The sequence below is a fragment of the Rhizophagus irregularis genome, chromosome 15 (genome assembly GCF_026210795.1).
Source record: "Rhizophagus irregularis chromosome 15, complete sequence".
In the NCBI taxonomy this organism is placed as follows: domain Eukaryota; kingdom Fungi; phylum Glomeromycota; class Glomeromycetes; order Glomerales; family Glomeraceae; genus Rhizophagus; species Rhizophagus irregularis.
In genome coordinates, this window is record NC_089443.1 from 418,826 (window position 1) to 437,813 (window position 18,988).

At 35.5% G+C, this 18,988-nt stretch overlaps 1 protein-coding gene across 1 annotated transcript; it reads right to left on the bottom strand.

The window, feature by feature from the left end:
* Positions 1-8,936: 8,936 nt before the first annotated feature.
* On the bottom strand, positions 8,937-9,620 carry OCT59_006867 (uncharacterized protein; the record flags this gene model as incomplete). The annotated part of the gene is made up of 1 exon (XM_066132368.1): positions 8,937-9,620. The coding sequence occupies one exon, from the start codon at positions 9,618-9,620 to the stop codon at positions 8,937-8,939; it is 684 nt and encodes a 227-aa protein (XP_065998354.1).
* Between the last annotated feature and the right edge of the window lie 9,368 nt (positions 9,621-18,988).

Here is an 18,988-nt window from a genome sequence, read left to right on the forward strand (position 1 = left end):
CGATGGTGTATCTCCCACTTCACACATCAACAAGAAATTCATGACAAACATGTAGCAATATGTCGAGGATTAAAGAAAACCCCACAAGCAGACCGCATGCCATCAGTAAAGAAAGGAAATGATATATATGAATTCAAGAACTGGAAACGCCGCATGCAAGTCCCATATTACTTTGTTGCAGACTTTGAAGCCTTAGTAATGGACATACCACCCACAGATGAAGACAAAGATAAAAAAACCAAGAAAGTGCAAGAGCAAATCCCCTGCTCATACTCGTATATTAAGGTAAGATATGATGGTGTAAGTGAATCACAGAAGATATTTACAGGAGAAAATGCAGCACAAAAATTTGTAATCGAAATGCTAAATAAGGCTGAAGCAATCCGTAATGAATTCAGAAACCCAATGGAAATGATGCCGTTAACAACCCAAGAGCAAGCAAGTTATGATAATGCAATAAACTGCTGGATATGTCGTAACCCCTTAGATGGAAATAAAGTAAGAGACCACTGCCATATTACAGGAAGGTATCGAGGTGCAGCACATAAAGGATGCAATCTTGACTTATCCATAAAACCTCGTAAAATGCATATCCCAGTAATCTTTCACAATTTATCAGGATATGATGGACACATAATTATGCAAGGAATTGGTGCAATGGAATGTGAGGATGATATTGATCCTATCCCTTATAACATGGAAAAGTATATGGCATTCAAGTTAGGTTCCCTCTGATTTATAAACAGCTTACAATTCATGAAATCAAGTCTCAACAAATTAGCATCCAACCTAGACGCAGAAAAATGTAGAGCACAAGAATGTAGTAATCCACAACACTTATGGCGAATTGATACAGGTAGATGCTTTGCACATCCCGAAAACTTTAAGATAACATGAAGTCAAATACCACCTGAATTACTTGAGATTTATCTTAAGAAAGGTGTCTACCCATATGAATACATGGATGACTGGAAAAAGTTCGAGAAAACTAGTTTACCACCTAAAGGAGCATTCTATAGCAAACTTAATGAAACCCACATTAGTGATAAAGAATACGAATATGCACAGTATGTATGGGAAAAAGCAGGATGTAAAACAATGCAAGATTATCATGACATTTATCTCAAAACTGACGTCCTCCTACTAGCCGATATATTTCAGAATTTCCGAGAAATGGCCTTGAAAAAATATGGGTTAGATCCTCTCTGGTATTACTCAACACCAGGCTTTGCATGGGATGCACTATTCTTCATGACAGGGCAAAGATTGGATCTTATAACTGACCAGGATATGTACATAATGGTAGAACAAGGATTACGTGGTGGAATCTCTATGGTAAGTAAACGATATGCTCGTGCAAATAACCCAGATATGGGAGAAGGTAAATGGACCGCAGAAAAGCCCAAGTCATCTATCCTATACTTAGATGCAAATAACCTATATGGATGGGCCATGTTGCAATACTTATCTACAGGTAACTTCCACTGGGTAAAGAAGGAAAACGAGTTATTTAACATTCAAAGGCAAATAGAAAGTAATGAAATACCAGATGATTCTTCTGAGGGATATATCCTTAAAGTCAAACTGGAGTACCCTCAAGCCCTCCATTCACAACACACAGATTACCCCCTTGCACCAGAACGAATGAAGGTTAAAAAGGAATGGCTTAGTAAAAAGCAGCAGGAAATAATAGCACACTCAGGACAACGATACACATCCACGGATAAGCTCATTCCCAACCTATTCGATAAGGATGAATATGTAGTTCATTACAGAAATCTCCAGTATTATGTTAGCCAAGGCTTAGTAATCAAGAAGGTCTATGAATAAGGTTGCTTGTCTAAACCTCTTCAAAATCCTACGATTAGTTTCGTCAAAATTTTACTATAGATTTATTATAGTTTCGGCAGAGTTTTGGCAGTTTCAGCATTTATAATAAGTTTCGGCAGTTTCGCCTTTCTCCAAAGTTTCACCAGTTTTTTAATATAACTTTAATATAGTTTCAGCAGAATTTCGCTTTTCGGCAAAATGCCATCTTGCCTAAACCCCTAGGTTTCGGCAAGCAACCTTATCTATGAAGCTATAAAATTTGAGCAGGCTCCATGGATGAAACCATACATAGAATTTAACACCGCCGAACGTGCTAAGGCTAAAAACGATTTTGAGAAGGACTTCTATAAACTCATGAATAATAGTGTATTTGGTAAAACTATGGAAAATCTCAGGAAACGTGTACGTGTCTCAGTAGTACAACCCCAAACCCATCCCAAGAAATATAAAAAGCTTACCTCAGATCCTGCATTCAAAGGTCGTAAAATATTCTCAGAAAATCTTGTTGCAATCCACCGACGAAAAGTGGAGGTAATGCTTAACCGTCCAACATATGTGGGTATGAGTGTACTCGACCTCTCGAAGCTCTGCATGTATCAATTCACTATGATACTCTTAAGGTACGTTATGGTGAAAAAATCCAGTTATGTTATACAGATACAGACTCACTCCTCGTATAAATCCAAACTGAGGATATTAATGCAGACCTTATAGATATGGCAGACCAATTCGACTTTAGTGATTATCCTAAGGATCACCCTGTACGAGAAGCATTAGGTGACAAGGCTGATATAAACATGAAAATCCCAGGAAAATTTAAGGATGAATGTAATGGAGCAGTTATAGCAGAATTTATTGGCCTTCGTCCCAAAATGTACTCCATTCTCAAGGTAGGGGATGAGACCACCAATCCAAAACATGGTATCCGTAAAGCTAAAGGTGTCCCCTCAAAGGTAGTTAAAAAAGAGTTCCACCATGAGCGGTATAATAAGGCACTCTTTGATCCTAAACATAATGATACAGTCACCTTTAGAGCAATCTGATCTGATAGACATGCCATAAATGTTATAGAAATGTTGAAGGTGGGGTTATCCCTTATGGATGATAAAAAATGGATTGCACAAGATAATATCACAATGTATGCACATGGAGACTATAGGATACCACAACTTGAAAATTAATATAATATATGAGTAGGAGGCAGCATAGTATCAGATGGCACAACTAATAATTCTTCTCGAGTAAATATTTTTTTAGGTCCATCAGATAACCTATATATAACCGGCTGCCCATCAACAACTGTGGAAGATTCAATTGTATAAACTTTAGTAGACCATATTGGATCAGTTGCACGTCTCCTACCTTGGTAATCTGAGTTATCAAGTAAGTATCTCACAAGAGAACCAGCTGGTAAACGTATTTCTTCTACACCTACAGGTCTATCCTTCCAAATTTTTGAAGGTAGTGCATACACTTGATCTTTCTGGATTGCCTCAACTGGAAACATACCTAGCAGACGAGTATTAGAATTATTTAGCTCATTCACAATATCAGAAAGGTTCTTAACCCAGGCAGTATTCACACCTTCTGTAAGGAGTTCCTTTGCATCCTGTATTTTGAAAAGTCTCTCTGCTAAAGTTCGATTATACTGTTCAACAATAGCCTGACTCTTATGAGTAGTACCCACCCGAATACGCACACGTTTTTCATCCATTAATCGGATAACTTCATCCTTAAATTCTGATCCCCCATCTACTTGTAAAACTCTTGGCCAAATAAGCGGACAGTCTGCTTTACTATAAATCTTTTTAAATGCCTTAGCAACACGTGCAGAGCTGCGATCTTCTAGAGGTACTGAAGCTTTATATCGGCTAGCAACATCTACAATATTCAGACAGTATTTATACAGCTTTCTATCTACAGTATCATAGGGCATATATAAGATATCTGCTTGATGATACATATTTGGTCGAGTAATCTTATTAAAAGAAACCTGTGGAACATACTTGGGTATAGGTGAGTGTATTTGCCATATAGCCTGTTTATGCAACCACTCTGTAATATCAGATATGTTAAAATCATGGCCATCAGCTTGCACTTTAGCCCAAAGTTTTTCAGGAGTACGATAATATCCACATGGATGGTAATAGATTTGTTGAAGGATATAATTTTGTTCGATTTGTTTATTAAATGTAGGGTCTATAAAAATCTGTGGAACTGGCAATGGAAGATACATCGTTGAAGACACAGATTACAAAGCTTGCACATACATTGCAATCACAAGAGCAATATATAAAATACCTGTATGGTGTAATCGAAGGTCGTGAATCTGAGATAGAAGAACTTAGGCAAAAAAATGCTGAGTTGCGTGCAAAGCTTAAGAAAGCATTAGAAACGGCATCACTAAAGGAGGAAGGGCTTCAAGCATTAGAACGTCAGCTGATTGAAGTTGATACTCTAAATATTCAACTTAAAGATCGAATAAAAGAACTTGCTAATAGACAACGGAAAAACATGGCAGCAATTCCTCCTGACCCTATTACAGAAATCTTAAATAATCGGACAACTATAGCAAATAGTGTAGCTGGTATTCGTATTCACCTTGATCGTACAACTATTGTAGCACACCTTCATATAAATCATTTATTTAACACTGCAAATGATAGTCTTGATGCTATTATCCGATATGCTAATGAGTTGCGAAATATTATAGAAGATCAAGATAATATGGAGGATAGACTTGAAGGTTTGTTAGATGATGCACATAACCGTGAAGAATATCTTAGACAAAAACTTAATAATACACGTGCTACTATACTGAGAACAAGACGTACTTATGAGGATGCATATGCAAATGAAGTGCGTCATCGCCAACATTGGGAAGCCCTTACACAAAATACTCAGATCCAATTGGCTAACATCCAGGCTCAATTTGCTAACAGTCAAATCCAACTAGCTAATGTCCAGAGAGAACGTGATGAGAGTAGAAGAAATGCTCATAGATTATTACAGCGCTATAATACTGAAACAGAGCAAAGTAGAAGGCGGGCTAATGGTATCATTCAGCAAGCTCGAGCATGGAGAGGGCAATTTTTAAACTGTCGCAATCATGGCCAAAATTTGCAAAATCAGGTCAATAATTTGAATCAACAGATTCTAGCATTACAAAATAACCCTCCGGTAATACAACAACCGATAATGGCAGAATATGCACCTAAAAAATTTAGAGGAGCATCTGGTGAAGATCCAGAACTTTGGCTTCAAGAATTCAGGCAATGGTGTGAGTCTGCTGGACTTGATCCTGCTGCTAATGCTAGGACTCGTGTTAGGATTCATGGGATCTTTGAAACTTTACTTGAAGATGATGCTAGAGATTGGTATGAAACACATATCAAAGGAAAAAATTGGGAATGTGTAAATCTTCTGGATAATACTGGTGTGACCAATCTTGCTGCTTTTAATGCTTTGAATAATGGCGCTATACAGGCTGTAGTGGCGAATCAATTTCGTGGAGGGGCTGGTGTATTACATGGACAAGCAGCTGCAGTTAATACTATTACTGGTGCTAATTTTATACCTGATCATACTGTATGGGATGAAGATTGGTCAATAGTCGAGGGTCGTCCTACTGATATAGCTGTTAATAATCCTAATGCTAATAATGGAGGTACAATTGTGGCTCCTGGAATACATATTGGACAATTAATATATCGTTTTAAGCATTACTTCCTACTATAACATCTGAAAAGTCTAAGCTTGCATTTAATGCTATTGTTCAGGGTAGTGATACTGTAAGCCGATTCTATTCTAAATTACGAAGAATGGTTAGACTTGCATATCCAACTCTTCCAGAGGTAAATCAGAATGAATTAGTACGGCAACAGTTCTTAAATGGTCTTTCCAGTGAAAATAAGTTGGATGCACGACGTATTGGTTTAGAAAACTCAGTTGCATCTATTCTGAATAAATTGGAAGAAGTTGAGAAATACAGGACAGATATGCCACCTACTCCTATAGTTACATATCAGGGTCCAACTTTAGCGGATATTGAGAATCTTATAAATTCTAAAATTCCTATAACTACGGCTAGATCATCTGCAGTACCAGTACCATCTTCTAGTCCATTTTCAAGTCCTCAAAATGATACATCATTTCAGAGATTACTTGCTTTAGCATATAAATTAGGTCTTCCAAGAGATATCGATATAAGTAAAGTAACCCTTAGTGATCTTGAAATATTTATTGATACAAAACTTAATAAAAAATTACCACCTGACCATATTTACCATGGTAATCAGGTATTTGGTATGAGCTCAGGTACACGCAAACCAAAGAAATCAAAGAAATGCTCAAGTTGTGGAAAATCTGGTCATACTAAGAGTTCCTGTCCAAAATCTAAGAAGGGAAGAGGAAAACAAATTATGCACATGACTCCTCTGATTCCTCTAACTCTTCTGATGCCTCTGACTCCTCTGACTTCTCTGATAGTGATTCAGACTCTGGACATGCCTGCTATGGGATTAAAAAAAAAGCCTACAGAAAGGAAACGTGTAGATAAAAAGCCTACTGATAAGAAAAAATCACAACTTGAAAGGCAGCGTATTATCTTTGAGGTTTTTATACAACTCTTAAAGCTTCTGGTTCAATCCTTCGTTAATGCTGTACCAAAAGAGACTGTTATATCTGCTTACAATGCTCTGAATGCTGAATTCATTAATTATAAAGAACCAGTACTCAGTCAGCTTAAAGGAGAACCCTCGATAAAAACACGTGAAAAAGTTTGGGATAATGTTAAGGACCTTTTCACATCTATCCTTCATCCTATGATTTCGGTTGTAACTAATAGTATGGCTGCAAATTTAATCCGTAAAAATGATGATGTTATATGTAATAATGACTTATGGTCTTCTATAGCAGGTATTGGAATTGTTAACCGCAAGTCTGCTAGTAATGTAGTCACTATTAAGACTAAAGTAGTCGCACCTGAGAGTGAAAAATCTTTAGTTATTCCTACGACAATTTTCGATACTGGTTCTGATAGTTCTCTAATATCTAACAATATCGTGAAGCGCCTAAATCTTGATGTCGATAGAAGTAATGCTCCTGACCTTAGTGGTGTTGCGACAAAATTGATACTATTGGGACAGTATATGGTCTTGGTATTCTTGTGTATGATGGGGAAAACTCTAAAAAAATCGAAGATGACTTCATGGTTGTTAAGAGTGATAAGGACTTTTTATTACTGGGTGTACCTTGGATTGATCGTGCTAATGTCATTCTAGATTTCCAAAATCGGCAACTGACCATCCCTCTATCATCACGTAAAAAAATTACCATTCCAATTTCTCTACATAAACGGAAAACTAACGTGACTTCCTTGCAGATGGATACTATCAACTTAAAAAAAATTTACACTCTCGAGAAAGATTAACCTGTCATCTATGTGGAGCAAGTTTTGACTTTCCCTCTAAGTTAAAGCGTCATCTTGCTAGGAAAAATCCATGTGTTTCCCAAACTTCTGCAGCAATGATGGGCAGTGGCGGGCAGTGATAGGGCAGTGCCCAAATTTTTTTGGCAGTGACGGGCAGTAACAGGGCAGTGCCCAAATTTTTTTGGAAGTGACAGGTAGTAACAGGGCAGTGCCCAAATTTTTTGGCAGTGATTAGCCTTTACAAATATTACATTTGCCATGTTACTCTGATTTCTAGGTTTTTACGGGTTTCTATGAGTTTTTCAATGGCATTTCTATTTTTAAAATATCGACTATATCTGATATCTATCATTCGAAGGTTTGGTAATATATGCAGAATTTCACTTAGCAAATCTCTAACGTCACCTTTTCCACCATAGTATTGATAATCTATTATGCTAAGTTCCTGGATATTGGGGCAAGCTTGTAGCATTTTTACAATACAGATAGGCCATAATAATACTCCATCCATATTAAGCTTTCTGATATATTTTCCACATACTGTCCCTGGTTTTGTGAGATGTTTGTACATTTGGAACTCCTTAATATTATAGAGGTTATAAAGGTCTGTTTCACCCCATAGGAGAGAGTTTGCTACTACAGCCCATTTTCGACACACTAATGCATAATTGCAAAGATAATGCCAACGGGAGTAAGTACCTTCATATGAAGTTTTGAATATCTTTTCTAAAAGTTCGAAAGGTAAGCTATTGTTTGTCATGGTATCTCATATGAGATATTGATGAAGAAGTTTTATTTAATTAGATTTTTTCTTAGGATAAAATAATTTGAACATTTCTTTTCTATCAATAGAAAAAACCAGACATGCTTACTTTTAGTGAACTTACTCCATCTCTTACTGTTACTGAATTTAAGATCAATGTTGAAGGGCTTGATTACACCGTGCTTGGTCATAAGCTTGAACCTACTAAGGATGTTATTGCCATTAATAGCAACTTTATTCATAAAGCTTTTGAGGGTTATGAACAGTACTTGTCTAAACCAAAAGGTGAGAGACGATGCAGAAGAAGTACACCTGACAATCCATTAAATAGACGATGACGTACTGGGGATGGTAGCACTTTTAATGCTTGCATTGAGTTTGTTATCATTTTAGCTGATTCTGTACATACCATTCGTTATTTTCCTAGATCTGGTAGTATACAAGTTTTCGGGTCTTTTGATCCTGTTGCTATCTTCTTACGTTACCTTTCTGAATGTTCCCTACCTGAGTTTTCTTCTGTAGAACTTGTGGGTGGAAATAAGGCTCTCCTGTGTAATTACAAATTTGTGATTAATATCAGGAGTAATAAGTTTATTCATCTTTCTACCTTAACATATGCTTTAGAATCTGTAGATGGTATTCGTGAGATTCTCACCTTTCCGATAAAGTATATTAAGAATGATGCAGGTGATATTCATTCTAAAATTGTTATAGTCTTCACATCAAAGATTCGGGTACATATCTGGCCTAAATCTGGTAAGGTTAATATATTTGGCACTAAAACTGAATTGGCTGCTGATATGATTTATAAGTTCTTACAGAAGTTGTTTTCTAATCCGAATGATTTTGGGGATTTTATTTGTGATGTACCTATTCCAGATTGTGAGAGGTAAAAAATGGTTTCACTGGGAACTAGAAACCCTCTATTTGTAAAATCCAGCAATCACATTCCTGGCTTCTTATTGGCATAAGACATTCGTCACATAGAGTTATAGCCAACTCATTTTTTAGTCTATCCAGCTGACTCTCGGTGGTCAGTGCAAGATTCTGATAGTATTCATTGAATTCATTCTGCTCTACTTCATCTATGTCTTCATCTGTGTCTTCATCTGTGTCTTCGTCCATATCTTCATCTCCTTTAATATGGTAGATGCTGAATTCATTTCTATATTCATCATTAGGATTTGTGAATATTCTTTGTATATTGTAATCTATAATGTTGAATGTTGTAGGTTTCTTTTTTGATAATATTTCTACTAAGTCTAATAATGCATATGCTAATTCTTTATCCTCTGAGAAGTTCTTAATGATATCTGAAAATCTTTCATATATTGCCATCTCATCTGGTAGAATAGAATATCTTATTCGTGATAAAAGTGATGGATGTATCCATATATCATCACCTTCTAACATCTCATCAAATATTTCTACTAGCTCTTCTAATCCAGATACTAACATACTTTCTTTGCTAAATTCAGAATCTAAAGCTTTTAAATATGCTATATCTAAATACCACATTATTTCCTTTACCCATTCTTCTATGTTGAGTTCAAACTGACCTAGTATACGTCTTAGTAATGGTCTGTATTGTGACATCTTGTAAACCTTTTATATATGAATCTTTTATTCAATTACATTTTTTCTCAGTATAAGAGTAATTGCTTGCCTTGCTATTCTGCTCTATTGACTCCATGGCTGGTTTCCTGGATGGGTTAATATTTCCTTACCTTTTTTGGCTCCGTTGGCTTTGAAATCCTATTTCTTGTTCGGTTAGGGGTAAGTAGGTGAAAATATTAATAAACGATTTAGATTATGAAATAAGTAGGATATAAGTGAATTAGATTATGAGATAAGTAGGATATAAGTAGGTAAAAATATAAAAAAGGTGATATAAGTAGGTGAAAAATGTAAAAAGGTGACCAGGATTAGACCCACAGCCGGTGGGAGAGCAACGGGGATAGTAAAAAAAAGGTTGTCAGGATTGGACCTACAGCCGGTGGGAGAGCAACAAGGGGATAGCAAGAAAAAGGTAACCAGAATTGTACTCCGAGGAAAGTGAGCCAGAACTGGCATTTATATACTACTACATGTAATATAAAGTAAATCATTACTAAATACATAAATAATTATCAGTTGGAATTTTCAATATTATTAAATGATTAAAAATAAATATCAATCGGAATATTCAATATCAATAATAAACATTAATCGGTAAATTGTCCGATTTACAGCCGATTTGCTTTTAATACCGATTGCTTTTTATTTTACATATTGAAGGCCGGATTGACCAATATACTCAAATCGGCATGATTGCCGGTTGAACATCATTTTACCCGTGAAAATTAGAAGTAAATCTTGGTAATACAGCAAGAGTTAAAAGACTTTTAGCGTCGAAGATATCTCTAATAAATTTTCGAATATTCATATCCACATATAAAGAATTAAATTGTAAAATGCAAGGAGCCAGCAATTCAGACAACGATCAAGAAGGAAATTGCGAGTCTGTATGAGCAGCTTTGTCTAATGCATCCACATGATTATTCAAGGGGTCGTCAGCATGAGCAGGAACCTTAATCAAGGCAACATCTAGATTATTTTGTGACACGATATTTCGTATAGAAGACCACAATAAGTGGTTAGATTCTTTAAGCATTCGAGAAGTAAAAGGAGCATCCACAAACGAAGACCATAAGGAAAGTAATTGGGCACAATCAGTGGTGACAGTAATCTTGAAATTCTGAGGGAGGGAGTCCAGTCCATGCAATAAAGCAAAAACTTCTGAACGTAAAGCAGAAGGAAAAATGGAAGAAATGGTATTATAATAAAATTCAAGAATGAATCCATTGGAATCTATAGCAGTCCATGCATAAGCCATCGAAGATATCGGATAGCTAGAAGGAGGAAGGAAAGAACTATCAATATATAGTATAGACACCAAAGAAGGAAGTTGGATATCAGAAATCTTAGACACTTGGTTGATCGTGAGAAATAGTCAAACCGGAGCAAAGAAATGAAATAATAAAAGAGATTTGGCAAAGCCTAACGAAGCAGAAAGTAAAATCGAATGAATGTCCACATGTATATAGGTACAAGGTTTCATAGGTAACGGATCAAACTTGATAAGGGAATATAAGAAAAACATTCCTCAGAAGAACATTGTTTAATTAGCATCTTAGAAGTAGAGGATCACAGGATAGTAGAGGTACAACCTCGGCATGCAATAAATTCAGAAAGTAAGTCATCAACAGATGATGCAATCCAATGTGAAATAAGAGCTTCATTTCACGGAGCTGGATAGGTAATAATCACACAGCCAACGAGGAAAGAATTAGTATTGCGATTAAAAGAAATAGCCCATTGAGGGTTAAACAAATAATTTCAACTAATATCTATAGGAGAAATAGAAGCTACTGTATGAGAAATGGGAATTCTAAACTGCGGTAAAACAAAAAAGGAAGAAGAATTAGAAATAACAATAGAATTAAATAAATAATTAAACCAAGCAGGCACAGATCCTTTGTTTGAAACTCGTTGAAGAAAGCGTAAATCTTTCCATGAGAGAAGCCGAGAGCTACACAGTGTAATCAATTGGGCAAGAAAACGAGTGCAGAAATTCTTCCGAACATTTTTCATGGAAGTAAATAAATCTTTTGGTAAAATAGACCGGAGTGGAATCACCGGACGTAAATCTTTTCTCAGAGGTCGGAACAATAAAGACCACGTGATATTCAATCGAGAAGAGAATAATAAAGAGTTGAACAAAGAATGTGTTTGCAGGGAAAATATATGGGACCATGGTTCCAAGTTAATAGTAGAAGGACAGGCATCACAGTTCAAAAAACCTTGAAGATAAGTAATCATATAATTGGCAAAGAGCTTATATGAAGGGTGAGAAAAAATTTTTGCCATGAAGCCACATGAGATGATAGAAATCGGCCAAATGCTTGTTGGATTGAGAACGGCAACAATGTAAAAAGCACAGAAAGAGGAGTGACTGAGGCAAAACCAGCCTTCTGTCGAATAAGGGAAAGCATTAGAAAAACCATGCGATTAATGGTAGATTCAGCAAATAATGTGGTTTGTAGGTGAAATTCTAGCCTTAGAAGTAAAACAATATTGTAGAGATAAGCCACATGTTGTGCCAAAAGTTTTTTGGGACTGAGTAGAGCAGCCATGTCTTTCACCATGGAAGTAGTTTGGTTGTGAATAAAGCGAGAAGAAGTCAAAAGACAGAACCAAATACCTAAAAAACGAAAAGACGTGGATAAAGCTAACATCTTAAGAGTAAGGGTATGAGTAGCAATTAAAGGTGATGGAGAAAGATCAAACACTATAGTTTGAGAAAATTGTTCAGAAGAAAGAAGGATATATTTTGCTGAATTTGCTTGAGTATTATTTAAAGTATAAAATTCAGCAGTAATGGAAAGGCGGTCTTCAATTTTTTGTTTAGATGAAGCAATCAAAGTAGAGTCATCCATGAATGTAAGATGTGAAACAGGAAGGTTGTGTTGTTCATATTCAATCAGGGAGTAGTCCAGTAATGCAGAAGATTTCAAAATAAAGGGATCACAAGCTTCTTGATTAAGTGTTGTAAGCAGAGAATCTAAATAAATTACCCATAATAACGGAGAAATAATTTCATTCTGGTCAATACCAATTCTAACTCTATATCAAACACCGGTCATGTCACGGATCAGCATAGGGACTTTCACTGGTAAAAAAATGATTTATCCTACACATATCTTACACATATTGGGTACTCAAAATGTAGAAAATCATACACAAATAATACACATATCATACACATATAGGGTACTAATATATATATCATACATATATCAGGTACCTGATAGGTATACTATATATATAAGTACCCGATATGTGTATGATATGTGTATTATTTGTGTATGATTTTCTACATTTTGAATACCCGATATATGTAAGATATGTGTAGGATATGTGTAGGATAGACCATTTTTTTACCAGTGTTTTTTACTATAAAATTTGTGTAACAGTAAATTTTTACTCCATCCCACATAATAATATATACTGAAATTTTGCACATAAATTCAAAATATTTTAAAGTCTTTGTGAGTCAATTTTTATTGAAATTGAATACATATTGAAAAATTTTTATTAATGATGACTTTTACATTTTATTTAATATATAAAAGATTTTTAAATTTGAAAAATATTTATTTATTATTTGATTACAGTATGTAATATACGTCAAATATTCTTTTTATGCTGTTAAAATTAAATTTATACATGTAATTTTTGCAATGTTAATATAGACAAACTATAGAAAAAAACAAAAATCATGGATTTAATAAATATTTTATTATCAAACCAACCTTTTACTCACTAAGCATTTCGATTCCTTGTAAAAATTTACATGTATTTGAGTACTTTAAATAATATTTAGTTTTCATACAAACTTGCATCTGGGTGTTGAAGTCAAAAAAGTAGGAAAAGTTAGCCTAATATAAACTTCTCAAATAAGCGTTATTTTGTTAAATAAAAGGTTGAAACGAGTAGGTAAGAACCTGAAGAATAAAAGTTTACTAAGGTCTGAAAAGGCTTTACTTAAGAGAAAACTTCGAAACATTTGTGACTTTGTGCAGATCATTTTTGGGTACAATTTTTTAATTAGTGATCGATATGTCATGTGACATGACCACTGAGTGATATCCAGAAGTATCACCATAATGGGTAATAATTTTATTATTACGTCTTGTAAAAAGATTATTGATAAATTTGATCAACAAAAATGGTATATGCAGACGGATTAAAGCCAGTCTAAGCATATTTAAATCAATCGAGTCAAAGGCTTTGGAAATATCTTGGGAAACAATCCATAACTCTTGGTCATCAGTTTTGTTAAAGCGACATTGATGAATAAGAACATCAAGCATCTTAATAGGAATGTCAGTAGAACCGCCTGGCAATCCAGCAAAATTACCACCTTGAAGCACTTGGTTATCAGCTAGGATTTTTGAAAGACGAGTTGTAACGACCTTAACCACACATTTTCGTACAGTTTCTAACAAAGTGATAGGTTGTGTATTCTTTAATTGGGTGTCAAATTCATGAGGCTTTGGAATGGGATAAACAAGCGCTTCACGTCAATCAGCAGGAATATCTCCATAGATAAGACAAGCATTAGCTAGAACAAGAGATAAGTTAAAAGCTTCTCCAGTTAAATGTTTGAGCATCTCATAAGAGATCTTAGAAGGATCAGAGGCTTTGTTATTAGGCATAGACTGGATAGTAAGCTTCCATTCGTCATCCAGAATAGGAGACATGACCGAGTTATATAAAGACGAGTCAATATCAGAAATAGGAGTATATGCTTTATGCCAGCGTGGAGGAAATGAATCTATAGAAGAATGCTAAACCAGAGAAGGAGTAATGACCGATTGGAAATGTTTGATAGCAGCTTGTTTAATATCTGAAGGTTCAGTAAGTAAAGTGGGTTTGGAGTCAATTACAACCAAAACTCTATCAAGAACGATAGAGCGCTGTTCCACTGACAGGGCTGAAGAAATAAAGGAGCCGGTGACGTAGAGAAATGTTCATCTCTAAAAGCTGTATAATACTCAATAGAGTCTGTGCGATGTTGGTGAAATTGCGTGGAGAGATAGGCAGAGACCAAAGCTTTTTGTGAACGCAAAAATTTGACAAAAGCAGGAAGTGGTGTTGTATTATAAGAAGGTATAGTATAATCTATTAAAAGAGATTTGAGAAGAATTAATTGTGCAGGTAAAGAATTTATCATTTGTGAAATTTGAGCGGGACAACTAGGCCGATATGTGGTCAATTTGAACAATAATCTATCCAAGAATTTGTTGATAGCAATAAGCATAGTAAGCTCGGAAGGATATTTATGATGATGAGTATTGGATACATGTTGAAATGGTAGAGAATCAATGGCACCACCAAGAATAGAATGTTTAAGAGCGTGCCAAAGTTTGTCCAAGGGAAGAGCTGAGAGTGAAAATATGGAAGGATGGTGTATGGCCAAATACAACTCGAGACGTGAGTTCACTTCATTGGAAAATGTATCCCAAGTATCTTCTTTTAGATTTTTGTAGAGAAAAATGGTGCATTGTTCGCTTTTTTGTTTTAATCTAGCTTTAGCTAGAGTAGCAAAACAAGAGCTAAAATCAAAGGCTGTTATAAGTACATGGTGATCAGTAAATTGATTATCATTCAGCTTAGGACAATATTCAATATGAGAGAAAAGACCAGGAGTAGGAAATCTAGGGGATGACCAAATATAATCAAGTCTTGAAGAACCATTCTGATGATAAAAGGTAGGACTAGGACCTGAAATTGAAGAAATATGGGATTGATGATCCGTAAAATATTGAGAAGAAAGTGATCGCAAAATTTTCAAATGATGTTGAGGAAGATGTGAATGTGAAATTTCATCTGCATTAAAATCACCAAGGATGACTACATGATAGTTATTAGAACGGGCTTTATCAAGCCATAAATTAAGTTGGGTAAAGATAACATCACGTTCTTTGTAATGAATAGAATGATAAGGAGGAATATAAACTGAAATAATAGAAATTTTTGTCTGATGAAAAAAAAGATCTAGTTTTAATAAACGACCTTTCCAAGGAACGATCTTCTGAACATGTTTATATAAAAGATGGCGAAGTAGAAGACTAATACCATCATGAGGTTGTGAATTAGAAGGGGAAGGAGCCCAATAGGACTTAAAGTTATATTGAGAATGGTCATTTTGATAAATAAATTTAGCACTAGATGAAGTAAGACGAGTATCATTTAGAGATAAAACACCAAATGAAGAATGCAAGAAATAATTTAACAAATGCAACTGTCTAATAGGGAACATAAACTATTAACATTGATTTGTCCAAAATTAATAAGAGGGGAAGAAGAAGGAGAATGATTATCATAATTATTATTATTAAGTATCGCACTATTAGGAGGGTGAAATCCCTGTGAAACACCCAATATAGTGTGGTGTTCAATCATTAGAAGGGGAAGGGTTTGAGGGGAGAAGGAGTCCAATTTTTCCATAATCGAACCAAGTTGAGCAGAAAAATTCTTATGTACATTAGTAACATTAGAAATTTCCAATTGCAGACGGGAAGTAGTGGCATCAGGGGCAATAATATTGGATCGGGAGTCTGGTAAGGGGATATATCTACTAAATATAACAAAGCTAGGATCCAGAGTTGAAAAGGAAGCATCGGGAGAGGTGTCCATAAGAGAAGAGGAAGTATAGGGAGAAAGATTGGATCGTGAATTCGTCTCTCGGGTTGGTCTATCATCCCATCCATTACCATGGGAATAGTTTTCATTATTATCACAAGGCGGATATAAATCAGAGTTTCCAGGGGCATCATAATTCATCATTGATTCGAGCTCAGATAGCCTATACTCATGTTGCGTGATAGTATCCTGCATCCAGGAAACAGTTTCATCGAGAGTATGAAGGGTGTTAGCAATCTTTTTGATCTGCACCTTTATATTATTAATGATATGTTGAGGAAGCGTAGAGGCAGAATTGTTAGATGGAGAAGTGTGTGTAGATCTATTAGGCTGAGAATTATGTGGAGATTGAGTAGAGCCGGAAGAATTATCATTGTTCCTGGGATTGTGAATATTATTATTCTTGGTCTGGTTGTTACTGTAAGAAGTATTAGGATGAGAAATGTTAATATTGTTATTATTATTGCTGTTGTTAGATCGGGATGAAGAAGAATTATTTCGGGATCTAGAATTGGATCGCGATCTTGAACGGGAATTGGATTTGTCACGTGATTGGCATGAATCCTGATGACCACGTCTAGGACCAGCATTAAAGCGTGAATATAGTTTGTTAAGGCGATCATCCACTTTACACGAGGGACGAGAATTACAAACAGAAGGGGAACAACCAGGACGCCTACAAACATGGCATAAAGTGTGTACTTCATTGGGAGGGTACTACATCAACCCTTTGCCGTGGAAGGCCACGGACATTTCTTTCGCAGCCTCAAAAGTGTCAAATGAGGAGAAGTTCAAATATACATAGGGTTTGGGTTTGTAAGAACTGATAGATAGGGGGACGTTAAGCGCCTTAGCATTGACTTGAGTGGCAATTTCTAAAAGGTCAGCTTCTTCAATATTTTTTGGAATACTGGCAAGGATAGCGACATGTTCTCTACGGCTGTCACGTTGGGATTTTGAGAAGGATACCGGGCAGACACGTAAAGAATTACCAAGGCAAATAATCGCCCAGATATCATTAAATTGGGTAACTGCATCCACAGTGGAAAATTGTATGTGTCCATTATAATAATATTTCCTAGGGGTAAGTTTGCACTTAATCACAGTGCCATATCGGGAAAATGCCTGATGGACTTGCGTCTCGTTAAGGAAAAGTGGGATATCGGTGATGAACAAAGATTTTACTTCGTCACTAAGCTTGGCATCTGCAGGGAATAATGGGTAAAGACCAAATTGAGAAGATCTGCACATTGTCACCGATACCTGCCACATATCAGCAGACTAAACTCATACTCAGTTCAATATTATGCTTGGTTTAGATTTATAATTCTCTTAACTTCTCGCTTTCTTTCTTATACATTCGTAATATTTATTCTTTCAAATATCACCACTCATTCATAATATTCCCAATCATGTTACTCTTCATGTAATATTTATTCTTTCAAATATTACCACTTTATTTCTTATAAATTGCGAGAGTTCTCCTAACTTCTTATTATATTTCATATAATAACTTCCTTTTCTTTACTTTCCTGGACTTAATAATATAACATTAATTAATTCTCAAGCGTACAATGAGTATATTCAAGATAACTTTTAATAATTAATATTTAACATTATTTTATTTGAGCCAAAAATTGACTGCGGAATTCCTATCGAATCCCACCTATATTTATACATTTTTAAGAAAATTATTTCTACTATTTCTAACCTTTCTACTAATAAAAATTTAAGAATAATAAGAAAATAAAGATGTATTATTATATGACTATCTCATGACTAAACTAAACTATAAATATTATTTTATCGGTTAATTATTTATCCTTCAGCTAATTATTTATCCGTATTATATTTTCAGTTAACTAATTATCACTATCTAACATTAATTTCTGTGTAATCTATCCCATATCTTTGGTTACAACGTGGGGAGTTGACACAATCGGTAAAATCTTCATGACTATTGAAGAAGACAAGGATTTTTTGTTATCGCCTGATTGATCACAGCGTACGCGGGCGCCATAGAAAGGATAACAAAAGAGTAAACAATCCACTTCGTTACACATGGAGCAATTGGTGGTAAATTTAACCTTGAACGTGTCAGGCGCGTCATGTAGATAGGCTGCAGCATGATAACGAGAAGGTGTGGATTTGATAGCGGCAGCATTACCATCAGGGGATGGCTAACATTCTGGGATAGTGAAGGCAACAGATTTACCCTTGTCATTAGAGGAAGGGATTGTAGAAACGGGAAGGGGGCAGGCATGTATAGAAGAGTCTAAGGACATGTTAGTAGGAGGAGGTTGAGTTATAACTGGAACTCTATTGACAGGAAGGCCAGAAGGAATGGTGGTAACAAGGTTGGGAGCAGGAGTAGAGGGCGAAGTTATATCAACATTCATAGCGTCATCAGAGACAATACGTGAACATTTGTTAAGCGTGCCAGCGGTACTGGTAGGAGACAAAGGTCGGTCTCCAGACAGAGCAGAAGTGTCAGGATACGGTGCAGCAGAATATCTGGGTTAATAACAAGGAGCTGGAGGTGTAGTCATAGTATAAAGCTCAGCAAAGAGGAAAGCAACTGGGGAAATATTAGTATTTGTATGAGCACTTAGAAATTTTTGAACGAAAATTTCAAAAATAAAATTTTATTAGTATTTTCAAAAATTCAGGAAAGAGTTGCAATGATCCTCCATATTTGGTGATTATAAAGAGAT